This window comes from Molossus molossus, unplaced genomic scaffold, assembly GCF_014108415.1.
Source record: "Molossus molossus isolate mMolMol1 unplaced genomic scaffold, mMolMol1.p scaffold_m16_p_13, whole genome shotgun sequence".
In the NCBI taxonomy this organism is placed as follows: Eukaryota; Metazoa; Chordata; class Mammalia; order Chiroptera; family Molossidae; genus Molossus; species Molossus molossus.
In genome coordinates, this window is record NW_023425348.1 from 28,574,814 (window position 1) to 28,588,954 (window position 14,141).

Below are 14,141 nucleotides of genomic sequence, written 5' to 3' on the forward strand. Positions count from 1 at the left end.
CAGCCGGTGTGGCTCAGTGGACTGAGCGTCGCACTGTGGACTGAGAGGACCCAGTTCAATTCCCCGTCAGGGCACATGCCCAGGTTGTGGGCTCCGTCCCTGGTGGGGGGTGTGCAGGAGGCAGCCACTCGATGTATCTCTCTCACATTGATGTTTCTCTCTCTCCCCCCTCCCTCCCTCTCTAAAAAGTAAAAATAAAAAATAGGAGGAAGACCTATACTGGACACTACTAAGAAGTGACCGTGTAACGTTGGGCCTTTCTCTCTCTTTCTTCTCAGTCTCAGTTTCTTTATCCATAGCATGGGAGAGAAGTAGTTTGGATGATAAGAATGAAAATCAGCTCCTTGATTCCAAGACAGCAGCTAACTGTAATCGCTCATGAATAATCATCAGCTTTGTCTCTTAGAGACCTCAGTGTGAAAGGCAAAGAAAAAACACTCACCCCAATAACGCAACCTCGGTGCCTACCCCAGTGCCAGGCCCAGAGTGAGCATGTGCGAAAGCCTTTAAGACGGGAGGAAAAGAGAGTGAGTTTCCATGACCTTCACTGAAGTTGATACAATGTGAATACGGACAACTGAGGCTTGAGAAGGTGAGGTCCTCGAGGTGGAGAGCTGGAAGAGAGGGTGGCGTGCCCTCTCGGGAGCTCCGGAAAACAGAAGTCAGACCCAACTCTCCTGCCTCCTGAGCCTGCTACGGCTATGTTTATATGCAGGTATACCGCATCCTTTTTGAGGACCCACTGGTACTTCTTGCAGAGTTTTTGAGGGTGTCAGAAAGAGGAACCTAATGAGACAAATCCATTTCTCTTGGAGTTAAATTATCAAAATATGGACTCCTTAATGGATTAAAATAGGCCTGCGATTCTTCACCATCGGAAATTACCATCATTTCCAAAGCAGATGCTTATCGAAGTAAAACCACTAAGGAATGCACTCACTGAAAAAATCAATTTGCACCCTAAGGCAAGGAGGAAATGTTATAAAAACTTACCAAAGGGCAGGATTGTTTCCCTCAGAAAATAAAACGATAAAAAGGGAGGAGAATTTCAGACCAGAAGAGAACACCGTCAGTGTGGTGCAGCGTCCCGAGGACGAAAGCTGTGGGTGAGCTTGCTGCAGGGACAGGCACCAGGTAATTTACACTCCCACACGATCTGGTGTATTCCTCTGTAATGCGTTTTGCTATTGACACCGACTATGCCATAAAATATCGCCACCTCCTCTTGGCTACTTCAAGTTATACGCACACCAATATCATTTCTCATCCTCTGTCTTTATACTGGTTACTGGGTCTTGTCATCTTTTTTGATTTGCAAATAAAATACTCTCTCTCTGTTCTCTTATCAGAACCATCCAGCCCTGAACAGAGAAACATTTCACGATCAAAAGGGAGGCAAACTAATACTCTTTCAGCGAGCAAGATAAAGATTCACATATAATTAAGCCAGCACTATAGCGTTATTTAAGTGTATATATCTTTTAAGACTAGTCAGACTGCTATAAGCTATTCATAGTACTGGGGTCAGGACTGAAAATGAAAGGGAACTGACAAGGTGTTTGTTGAGGACAGGGGAAAGAGGGAGGGGCAAACGATGTTTAGTGGGGTCTCTGTGTGCCAGGCCCTTTGGGGAGCTCATCCACAAGGTAAGGATTATTAATTCCATTTCACAGATGAGGGAATGGAGGATCAATGCAAATGGAAAGAGGCAGTGTGTTCCGTCCTCTCTGTCTCTGAGCTCATGCACCTGACAGCGTGCTCATACACCGAACATGGATGGAGGGCCTTCCATTTTTTAGGTATGAGACTCAATGCTCTGAATATAGAGATGAGTAAGACAGCTGGTGCTGACAATAGTCACCACTGTTCCTGGACACTTACTGTCTAACAGGTGGCCTCCTGAGCACTTTATATCTGTCATTTCATACACTCTTCAGATCAACCCTATTAGCCCCACTTTACAGATGAGGAAGAAGGAGTCCAGGGAAGTCCAACAGCCTGGCTAAGCTCTGTGAGAAGTCCCAAATAGCACCTCAGGCCTGCCTGACTGGAACATCCATGCCTTCCCCCACTACTTCCATTCCCTAGGCTGATGAATCAAGTTTCAAACCCACAAGGAGTTTAAATATAGGAGGTGAGGAAACAATCTGTACAAGTGATTATAATATAAGAGGAAATTAGTGCCTGTGTTCCCTTATTTCACAGCTGCCTTCCCTGATAACGAGGCAGTCAGGGCTGAAGTCATGACCACTAAGCTGAAACGTTAATTCACTGTTTGGTTTATGCATCCATTATCAACTTTCTGCATCTATTTGCTGGAATTAGTTTCTACCTCCACTGCAATCATAATTGGCTATAAAGCTATGTATAAGACTTTGAACAAGTGAGCTGAAAATTCCGTATCTTCACATTTTATGGGAGAAGAGATGATCAGACCAGTATTTTCACATAACAGACTTCCAAATTAGGCAAGAGTTTAACATTTAGAATTCACTTAAGAAAAATAAGCTATACTTGTGAATTTTTCTACAGTTCGTTACTGCTCTAGCTTCTTTAGCAAGTCCCTTGGATTCTGTGAATAACTTTCCTCCTTTAGTCAGAGATTTAAGGTACATGCTTACAGACTCAAAAACCCTTACGGCCCATACATGGTCAAGCTAAATATCTTAAATCAATACACAGGCAGACACCCAGCAGCGTATAATCAAAGTGCCTTCTATCATGAGGATAGCAAACTGTAAACAAATCATTCGCGTCCCTCTGGTTACCTATTCATAAGAGTACTTGCCAGGTCAGTGTCTAATGGGTCCTTTCAAGAAGAGACATTTTATTTTATTAGGAAGGAGAAATATAAAATAGAGCCAGAAGGTGAAAAGGAGTTTAAGAGGTGCAGAGGGTTATCTTAGCAATTAAAGGCTCTCCAGGAGGTGAATCAGCCACACAGCACTTACAAAGGACACATGTATCCGCAGTTACAACTGTGTACAGCTCAGAACTCTAATCTGCGCTCTGGATGACCGTTCTGTTACATTATGTTCTCTTAGATTATGTTACTTATTTATTTAATTTGTCAGGCTGAGTTAAGCTGATATTCTTTCCATGATCCATTCAGAAGAAAGCAAACGAAAGCCATTCAAACTGTCACAGCCGTGTTATATGGAAAAAACAACCACAGCGTGGCCAAGAATTACACAATGAGAGAGAGAGAGAGAGAGAACACATGATGAGGGGTCCCGGAAGCGCACAGAGGGCCAGTTGGTGTGGTTCAGATGATCTACAGTTTTAAAAATCTCCATTCTGCCCTGGCCGGTTTGGCTCAGCGGTTAGAGCGTCGGCTTGCAGACCAGAGAGCCCTAGGTTCAGTTCCCGCTAAGGGCATGTACCTGGGTCGCAGTTTGTCCCAGGCCCTGGTTAGGGTTGTGTGGGTGGTGACTGGTTGATGTGTCTCTCTCACATTGATGCCCCCCACCCCCCCCCCCACAGCTATCTCTAAAGACAAATGCAAAAAAAAAAAAAAATGTCCTCTGGTGAGGATAAAATCTCCATTCCGAAAACTCAGAAAAGCCAGAGTGCTCTTCTTGCCCAGGATCATGAGAGATTTACAGCTGACAACGAGTCCCTCTGAACACTGCCTTCCTTCCCCCTGTTGAAACATTCCCAGGCCCAGCATGGAAGTGCTCCGCTCCGCGCAGGGGCGACCAGGCGGCTTTCCTGACCAGTGCTCCGGTCGACCAGAAGCGCGAGTATCCAGTCAGCCCGGCCCAACCGCCAAACCGACCCTGGGCCTTCCCTCCCCAAACAAGGTTGACTACCTGGCCCCAGCCAGGCAGCCATTTCCTGTTTTCCTTGTCCTTGATCTCTATTCTTTAATCTAAAAGAGAGTCCCCACCTTCTGCCCCGTTTTGCAGTTCTCTGAATGAAGACAGCCTGCTTCATGAAGTGTTAAATAAAGTTTATTTCTATCACCTAAATAGTCTTCTTTAATCGTTTTTTAATAACTCTCATCCAAACCACCACCATCTCTCTGTCACCTGGCTCCCTCGGACAGACCCCGCAGCCCCTCACCACCTGTGCCCTGCGCCAGCCAGTCTGTGCCCAGCAGCGCAGCCGTCCACCTCCCCCGCGCACCCCCTCACCGGCTTCACGGCTTTCCACTGCCTTCAGGGAACTCAGAACCGCAGGGTAGCCTGTCTGCTTCCTCCAGCCTGATGTGCTACCACACTCCCCCAGCCCCACCTTTCTACCCTAGTCACGCTGGCCTTGGTGGTCACACTCGCCTTAAAGAGAGTCCTGGCTTCAGGTCACCACGTTGCACCTCCTTAAAGAGGCCTCCTAACCAGTCTATCGAGTGCTGCCACCCCCCCCCCCATTCAGGCACCACCATGGAGCCTTCTTCGAGTGGCCTCCGAGGGCTTGCAGCTGAGGTCACAGCAAGCGTTCCCGTCCTCCATGTGCACTCCGCATCCCCAGCATTCAGGGCGGCCCCGCCACGGCCCAGTTCCGCTTGTCAGCGCCTGGAGCTACTCTCCTCTGCGAATGTGGGGATGAGGCCGAATCCTCGGGAGGGCTCGGGCGTTATGACACCGCACGGTAATAATGAAAACCACAGTGATCTTTAGAACACTTTACTGAGCACCTACTTAGCACCAGATATTGGACTGGATGTTTTAGACAAATTTCATGCTTGGATCGCTCGACAGCCCTATAGGGTTGTCACAGTATGCCACACTTCTTCCTTCGGCGGGCTGTACCGGATGCTAAGAAATGATGTTCCAGATCCATCATGTCAGTCTAAAGACCCAACATGTTTGGTCAGTGTTGATGTAAGTCTCTAAAGGATGTGAAACCCCTAAGGGTTCCTTTGGGGAGTAAATTCACATGCCTAGAAAACACTCTTGTGTTTTCACATTCTGCAACAGGCACACCCAGAGGACCACCTTTCCAGGGACATGCCAGAAAGTGATCTCAGGCAGATTATCCACCTAACGAGACACTTGCGTTTCCCTGCTGGGAGGTAATGGGTTCAGCTGTCAGAACATAGCCTCTCCAAGAGCCCTGGACTCTTCGCTGCAAAGGAAAGGAGCCCGTAAATATAATATAAAGTGTTATGATTCAGGCAAACATTCTCTAATTCTGGACCAGGTACATACTGCAGCCCATTAGTATAATTTTGAAAAAAAATATTTATAATAATTATTTTCTGTGAGCCTGAAGTCTTTCATCTTTATAAAATGATACCAATGTTTTAAAAGGGCAGCAAGATAATAATAATAATCTTTTATTATGTATAATGTTTCAAGAGTTTTAAAAATACTTTGATATAAAATATAAGATTTGATGTTAATGGCAATCCTTTGAGGTATATAGAGTAGTAATTATTTGTCTCATTACACAGTAGGGGAAACTGAGGTCCATGACAATCAAACAGCTTCTGAGGCTTCATGCCAATCACGGCAGGGCAGCTCCAGGACCCAAGGGCACTGGTTCCAAGTCCACTGTTCTTTATAAGTCATTCTGGTGAAATGACTTAAAGGAGAACCTAGAAGAGACTTGTGATGTGTGTGTGAGTGTGTATGTGTGTGTTGAAATGAGCGTATGCCAGGAGGACCTGTGACTTCCGTGTTTCTTAGGGCCTAACAGGTCATCTTAGAAGCGCAGACACATTGTAAAACCCCAACAAAGCCCTAACTTTGAAGCACTGTCATCTGCGACAATCACACTTAAATCACAATGTCACACACACTACTCAGGCTTCACGCTTCCCAATAAAGATCCTTGATATGTAGAGGAAGACTGTTCCACAAAGCTCGTTCATATCTATTTTTTTCATCCTTTGCCTGATAGTGTTTATTTTTTTTCCCCTTCCAGGAATAATGCTCTTATAGTTTATAATGCTGCTGTTTCAGTCTTAATGAGTTATAGGCGTGCACTTTATAATTTCAGAAACAGTCATCTTGAGCAGTGAATCAACGAGCAGCCTTCTCTTCCTCAACCCTGTCCCGGGGGAACAAAGGAGGAACAAAGCAAAGCCCTTCACACCGACTGCTTCACTCTCACTGCTGCTCTTTCTCCTTCTACCGCCCAGGCCTCAGCGGTTCCCAGGGCTCTGCTCCTGAACGTCCCTTTCCTGTTATTGACCTTGGGGCTGCAGTTAAGGCAGCACCGTCCATGCGTCTGCTTGTCTTCAGCGAAGTGCACAGGCCGCTCTGCCACCCTTGCTGGGCACACAGGAGGGCATTCCGAGCAGTGGACCAGAAACCTCCAGGTTCAGAACCAGCCAGCCCGAGAGAAACATCTGCACTGTGGTCACATGTACTAAAGTCTAGTTTATTTTAAAGAAGTGTAGAGAACGTCAGTGTTAAGGAGTGCCGGTTCCTTCCGCGTGCTTACCTCCAGAAAATGTTCTGCCTGCTGTTCGCGATCCAGTTTCCTTGAAGTTGTCGTGATCAGACCTGTGTAGAAATGAGAATATTTGACTTTTAAATAGCTGGGGCAAGCAGATTACTGAGAGCAGTAAACAAGTCCAGTTAAAGCAAAAGCAAAAGTGATGGGAACAGTAACTTTCCAGTCCCCAGTGGCAATCAGATGGTCTCAGAATTATTCTTTTCTTTCCTTTTTATTTCCAGATAAGCAATTTAGGATTCTTCAGAATTATAATTAAAACAAAATAAAATTTGCAAGGAAAACCTGAAAAATATGTTGGGGTTCTGCTTACCTGGGGTATTGTAATCACTTTGGGGAGGTAAAAAACTCACTCAAGAGCCATTGTTTTTCTGATAGTGAGGAATTTCAATGATTTATTTGCATAGGACTAAAATTCTACAGTAGGAACCTCATTACAGATTTTATTTTTATTTTTTTATTCTCACCCAAGGACATTTTTCGATATTTTGTTCAGATAGAGTGGGAGGGAGGGAGGGAGGGGGGGAGAGAGAGAGAGAGAGAGAGAGAGACATGGACATGAAAGGGACACATCGAGTGGACACCACCCACACAACCCAACCAGAGCCGGGGACAAACTGCAACCGAGGTACGTGCCCTTAGCGGGAACCGAACCCAGGTCTCTCCAGACCGCAGGCCAATGCTCTAATCGCTGAGCCAAACCGGCCAGGGCTCATTACAGATTTTAGAGTTCTTGAGCAAATTATATTGTTGATGAGATTACATTCAGGCTATAAAACAGCACTTTCTTATTCAGCTTTTTTTTATGCTTATACTTTTTTTGTTACACTTCACAAAGGTTATTTCAGTAATAACTACTGTATACAAAATTATTGCAAATTTAATAACTCACAGAGCTAAGATTTCATACTGTAATTTTATCGTTTTATTATACATGTTTAAATCTTCACACAAAGTAAATCTCACATGGGAAATCTCTATCCTTCCTGTGAATGGTGTTTCTCATAAACGAATCACCCATCTGAGTATAAAGACAAAGAAAAGGGAATGAGAAGACAAAACCTTCAGCCACCAAACTCATTGCACCAATTTGTCTTTTACAGGTTTTATTATTACTGTTGTCAAAGGGCACTTAGGAGGTCAAATATACATTCCATTTCTTGATTCTACAATGTCCCTAAAGACAAGAGACTGTGGATTGGGCTGTTTTCATGACATGACCTAATTGACAGGAAAGCACAGAGAGAAAATCACACGAAAAGCTGGAAAGGTACGTAAACAAGGAAAAGGTATTCTATCCAGGTTGGCTGAGGAGCTCATGACCTCCAGCTTTATTTACACAGAAGCGGTGGGTAGGAGTACATGTGGCTTTACAGAAAGCCAAGAAGAGGCCACAGGAGATGCAATGCCTTCAAATAAAATCCCGCTGGGAGTAGCAGGGCTCTTTACCAGCTGCCCCCCCGCCCCCCACGCTCCACTCTCATCTGTATAGACTCCCCTGGAAAGGACAACTACGTTCCCATCGCACAAATGACCCACCTTTCTGCAAATTCTTTCTGCAATGTGTCCCACTCCACTGCTTCCCCCACTGACTTTTCAAATTTGGGTGTTAGCTCAGGTGTTAGACAGATGACCTCTCGACCAGGGTTAGGTGCCCATCTGACATGTTCCAACAGAAGCAGTGTCCTCCACCATCATTGTTCTTGCCCTTTGCTCTTATAGCTGCATTTTCCCACTAGACTGTTGACAGAGTTCTTTCATCGGAAGGACCTGCCCTTTCATTCTAAAGCCCTCATGCCCACCTAGCTCCTGGCCTAGAAGAAAGAACAGGAACTTCATTAATGCTCGGTGGACGAAAATCGCTGTAGAAGAGATAGATTGTTTATATTCTAATCTTCAGTGTTGCTCCAGATTTAGAACGTGTTTGCTTGTGTGTAGGGAAAGTATTTGATGGTGGGCAGAGGGTATGTACCATTAGTATTCATTGGAACCACTAACTGAGTCCCTCTGTGTGAAGGATGAAGTGCTGGGCACACTTGGACACAAAGCTGTTCAAGGTTATGGAGAGAAGACTGCAGGAACTGTAAGTGAGAGAATCAGTACCTTCTCTTTTCCAGCTGCTCATCGGAACCCCCCAGGAATCTCAGAGAACAGGTCCTGTGTCCCACTCCATTTACTGCATCTGCATCTCTTGGGGCAATGCCTCAGATGGCCCACTGAGTCTAAGGGAAGGTCTGCATAATTCCACAATCCTTTGTTGAGTCTCACTATGACTTTTTATTGACATTCATTTTTCTGCTCAGCCACATGCAAGAGGGAAGTACACTGAGCTGAGCTGCTCCAGCATCTGGATCAGACGTCTGGGCTCAGTGCATTCAGGGGCTGTGTGAGGGGGAGGGGAAGATGATGTGTTAGTGCACTGGTGGGTGGGGGCAATAACGGATGATTAAAGGAGAGCACAGCTCTCTAATTCGTGTCGACTATGGGGCCATGTGGTCACACCAGTGGGTGTCTAGCTCACCAATGCGATGCCTTCATTTTCAGGCTATTCTACTCTGCAAGGTCATAGGTCACAGGGGCTCTTTCCAAGTGGGAAGTAACAGTCTTCTCAAAAGGGGGTGGGAGGCTTTCACCTCTCCAGGGGCCATTCTCTGTGAGGTCACGATGGGAATGAGAAACACTTGTCATATTGAGGCCATGAATAGGTGAAGGGCTGTCAGCGTCCCCTCTGCTGTCTGCCTGCTGCTCTTCCAGACATAAAAGACCAGGAGCCCTTTGCCCTCTGCTACCCTGAGGACACCATGGGACTGCAGCCCACTGTGGTGTAACCGTGCACAGAGGCCAGACCCTCCCCGGAGGCTTCTTAGGGTGATTTTTTAGGAAAGCCACGTATTTTCACAAAGCGTGTGTGTAACCGGCACAGCAGCGTAACTACTTTCCACCTGTGTACCTTCACGCGATGTGTCTTTCACATATTTATGAGCCAGCAGAGAAGGCTGCAGGCTTCCCGAAAAGTCTGGAACACGCACAGTGACCCTGGAGCTGTGAGCAAGGAAAGCGGGCTCTGCCCCGGCAGGGAAGGCAGGGCGGCCTCTGTGGCTCAGGTCTCCTGGGTCGCGCCACCTGTACTTCCACAGCACTGAGGTGGAAGTACCTAATTCAGAAGTGGAAACTGACCAGAAATCAGATGAGGCTTGGGGACCAGGAATGACCAGTCATGGGTAGTGTTTCTTTGGGGGGTGATGAAAATACTCTAAAATTGCAGATTATGTTGATGGTCACACACTTCCGTAAGTATTCTGAAAAACACTGAACTGTATACTTTAAACAGGAGAATGATATTTTATGTAATTATACATCAGGAGGGAACCATAGTTCTGTCTTTTAGATTTTAACAAGTCTTTCTAGTCAGAGAAGACAGACATTTCAAAATACTTGAATGAATGAACGAACGAATGAATGAATGATGGGGTGAGTGAGTTAGTTTAGGAATCAGGCATGAAGAGGGGTTGGAATGAATAGAATGATCAGGTTTGGCCATGGGAATCTAGAACATACAAATAATGAACAAAATATGTTGGGTTTAAACCACAACTAATAATTATTTGCACTGAAAAAAACAAACCTTATCAAGGCAGGACCAGCTAAACCAGAAAGGGGAAAAAGTTTTCTTCCTTCCAAAGCAGCAATTTTCAACCTTTTTCATCTCGTGGCACTCATAAACTAATTACTAAAATTCTTAGGCACACCAATAAATAAATAAATAAATGTATATTTCCTAATCTTATAAAAAATTTATACTTTGATTGATGTACAAAATAATAATAATAATAATAATAATAGTAATTACCTACCCGTTTTTCTCCAAAGTGACTTTTAGAAAAATCAGGTGCCTATACTTGTATATAAGAATTTCTGGTACCAAGAATTAACCAATCAGACCCAACCTTATTATGTGATGTGACCAATAAGATGCAACTCTATTGCATGACCTATATATTTGTGGTTCAAGACAAGGCATTCACACTGGACAGCTCTGTTGTGTTGGCTGTTGTCATTTTTTAATTTGATAATCTAAGAGAAAAGAGACCAGTGCCTCTGATTAAATAGTCAGGCATTGCATGTTTTAAAAATTCTTGGGGCACACTGGTTGAAAATCACTGGACTAAAGGAACAAACTTAGGATAAGCTATGGTGCCTCGGCAGCCCTGTGTTTTTTTACACCCCAAAAGGAGTGCAGTGAGCCATCCCTCAAAATCCAGGGGAATTAGTCAAAACTGCCAAAGCTGTACCTTCATTTTTAACAACTTTGTTGTAGCGGAATGCAGTTGGGCTTTAGAAAAGGAAAAGGGATAAAACAGAACAACCTCCCTTTTCAACTGCTGTGATTCATCACTGTGGAAGGCAACCTCATTGTGATCTCTGCAGGAGACAGGCATGTACATCACACATGTAACTGCAGACCCATTGGGCACAGTAAATTGGGAACTGACATGATGAAATTGAATTTCAAAGCTAAATCATAGGCAAGCTTTTGAATGTGGTTCGAAGACATAAACAAACACATCATTTGATATAATTACATATGCAAACCTCCGATTGAAGAGGGAGTGGTGCCAGACCTGAGTGAATGATACTCGGTAAAGAAGGCAGGAGGGCACATGGCTGGGACCGTGCAACTACTTTTGAAATGGTCACTTTTGATTTTTTGTTGTAGAAACGGAGTCTAACAGTCTCTCTGAGAAATGGTCTGAGCATGAAACTCTGGCTGCCTGTTCAAAAGAGACCTCGGGATGTCCTCCGTAGTCACAGAGGAGAGATACTTGTGAGGAGGATCTTTTCCCTGCTCCTTCTCCCTGTGGGTGTCCTGGGTCGCAGCTGTGTAATCTCCTGCCGTGACATTCACATTTTCTTTAAGTGCTACTTGAAGCAGTATAGTTCTTAGCTGTTTCAGCATAATTTTCCAAAACTCTTGAAAGCTAGGTTTTTCTTAAAAATAAAACCAGAATTATTAGCCCTGTGACCCCAAATTAGTGTTTACTCTGTCTTTTTCATATCTCATTTCTCCACACCTATGCCCAGCTATCTGGTAAACCCTCACCACCCTCCCACAGTTCAGTAGTCACCCTCTCTCCCCCAGCACATTGCATGCTACTCTTCTATTGTCTCGACACCCCACAGTTTCAGGGAGGCAGACCGAGTAGTTCATGCATGGAGCTCAGCGGCCTAGATCAGTGCCTGTTCTACCTACTGAATATATAAATACTAGGTCATAGCGCCCAATATTTGGCTCTAGTTATTTTTTAAAAAAATCAATCTTTCCAAATTGCTACAAGAGTAGCAACTAGATCTTATTCATCTCATGTTCTTGGTATTTAATATAGAACCTAGCAATTTGTAGGTATCAAGCAAAACTTGCTTGGATGATGGTGACATGGATGCACTCTCTCTAGAAAAAAAATATATATCTTTTGTTGTTGTTGTTAATCCTCACCTGAGGGTATTTTCCATTGATTTTTAGAGTGGGAAGGAGAAAGGGAGGGAGGGAGGGAGGGAGAGAGAGAGAGAGAGAGAGAGAGAGAGAGAGAGAGAGAGAGAAACATGGATGTGAGAGAGATGCATGGATTGGCTGACTCCCACAGGACCTCGATAGGGGTGGTGATTGAACCTGCAACTGGGAATTGAACCTGTGACCCTTTGGTGCCCAGGCTGACACTCTAGACACTGAGCCACACTGGCCAGGGTTCAATATTGTTTTATAAAGAAGCCATAATGATCCCAACACATCAGAGTTAATGTTATCCAAATTCTTTGTTCTATTCTTTGAATAATGCTCATATTTTTCCAATTTATGGACACTGTCTTTGATGCTGATAGTAGGAGGTCACTAGAACAATTTCTGAGAGCTTTTTAATTTTTTTCAGCTGCTGATTAAAAATTTTATTCTTTAATGTAAGGGGCCTTGTGGCCATTCTAACATTCTCCCGCATCCTCATTTCTATCTAATTCATGGAGAACGGTGGGCAAATGATCATATAGTAATGCCAACACCAGTGTGCCAGGCACTACACGCAACATTTACATACATGATCTCATTTAATCTCACAGAAGTTTAGAGAAATTGGAACTATTTTTACCCCATTTATAGGAGAAAACTGAGTTAAATAACTTGCTCAAGGTCACCAACGACAGAACAAGGATTCAAACCTGGAAACTCTGAAGCTTCTCCCCTGTCCCTATAGCAGACAAGGGTGCAGGGTGGTGGCAAAGCCACCCACCTGGGAGCCAGGAGACCTAGGTCCCCGTGTCAACTCTCAATAAATGGTTATGAGATGACAGCTATCACATCTTTTCTCTAGGCCCTTGTTTCCTCTTTGAGGAATGTCCTAAAGTCTCTTCTCAGTGTGAAAAGTCCACAACAATGTAAAAACAGGAAGAAGGAGATGATTCTTCTTCCTCCCCTGCTCTCTCACCTGCCCCACCTTCTTCCTGATGGACCCGAGGCCAGCTGTGCAGGTCACCTAGGCAGGAAGAGGGGCTGTCTTCTAGTTTTTATTCATCCACAAAATCAACACTGAAACACCCATATGCATACTTCTTCAAAGAGAAAAAGTAACAATGTCACTGAACTGTGAGTGTATGTTTTTAAGTAGGAAAAAGAAAAGCCTTAGTCATTCTCATGTTTATCGACTCTTCTCCAAGACACTAACTTCTAGAACCTCTGTTTCCACCTCTCATTTTAGCCCATCAGGAAGCCTTAAAGGTTCCCTGCAGTATTTACACTGGACACCAGCCTGTGCAATGAATTCTGAGAGTATAAAAGGGACAGGGTAAATGCAAATTCAGGATTGTAGAAAAAATTAAACTTCAAGTGAACACATGTATGAGGTTTATTTTTAAAAGATACTAAGTAATGGGTAGTCTCAGACTAAATGATGTTCGTTTGAAAAGAAAAGAAGGACAAGAAAGACAAAAATGTCAAAGGCTCACAGCAGCAGTTATGAGGGTGTTGAGACCAGGATTCCAGAGCCTGGCCCATCAGGCATGCCGTTTAAGTAAAGGCTGTTTCATCAGGTGTGAAGATCCGGAGCCGCTCCATTGAGCATGAAGTGCTGCTATTAAATTGACTCAAGAAAATCTGCCGGGAAATCACCAGTGCAGCTTAAGCCTGTGACTTAAACTTTTGTTTATAAATAGTTATTTCCAAGGTGCTCACAGAAGCTTTAAAACTGTGTCAGTGAGGGTGCATTGGACGCCAAAGTAGGAAGACCCGGTGGGTCAAACGTGCTTCACAGCTGTTGGTTTGCTGTAACAGATACGTTTCATTTTCCTTTTGTGCAAGCCAACGGGTGGCATTTCCTGCCTGAGCAGCAGGGAAATCACAGGCTGCATTTCTTCTGCCAGAAACACTTTCCTCTTTGGGGACAGGATTTGGTAGCTGCTACAGGTAGCAACAGGGAAAACCAGCTGTGCAGGAAAGGTGCCGATGCCAGCACACCCCGGGCACCCCTGCGGGCCTCGACCACAGATGGAGTTGCCCGCGGCCTGGAGGGAGGGTGCTAAGGTCCAGGCAAGCCCTGCTCCCTCATTGTACCACTCACTGTAGACAAGGTCAATTAGGGACATCTGGGTCAAGGCAACTTGTCATCAGAATGAAGGATATGATAGTGACTAACAAAGGAGGAGTAATGAAGAAGATAGATGGTGGGGAATATTTCCAAAGGCTTTTTCCTCTGAAT

At 44.6% G+C, this 14,141-nt stretch overlaps 1 protein-coding gene across 3 annotated transcripts in view; it reads right to left on the reverse strand.

Moving 5' to 3' along the window:
- The window catches only part of FAT3 (FAT atypical cadherin 3), a 502,003-nt gene that overhangs the window by 177,494 nt on the left and 310,368 nt on the right, over nt 1–14,141 (reverse strand). For all 3 annotated transcript variants that reach the window (XM_036258794.1, XM_036258793.1, XM_036258791.1), the window contains exon 3: nt 6,391–6,452. In XM_036258794.1, coding sequence (XP_036114687.1) covers nt 6,391–6,452 — 62 coding nt within the window. The remainder of the gene's footprint in view (nt 1–6,390; nt 6,453–14,141) is intronic.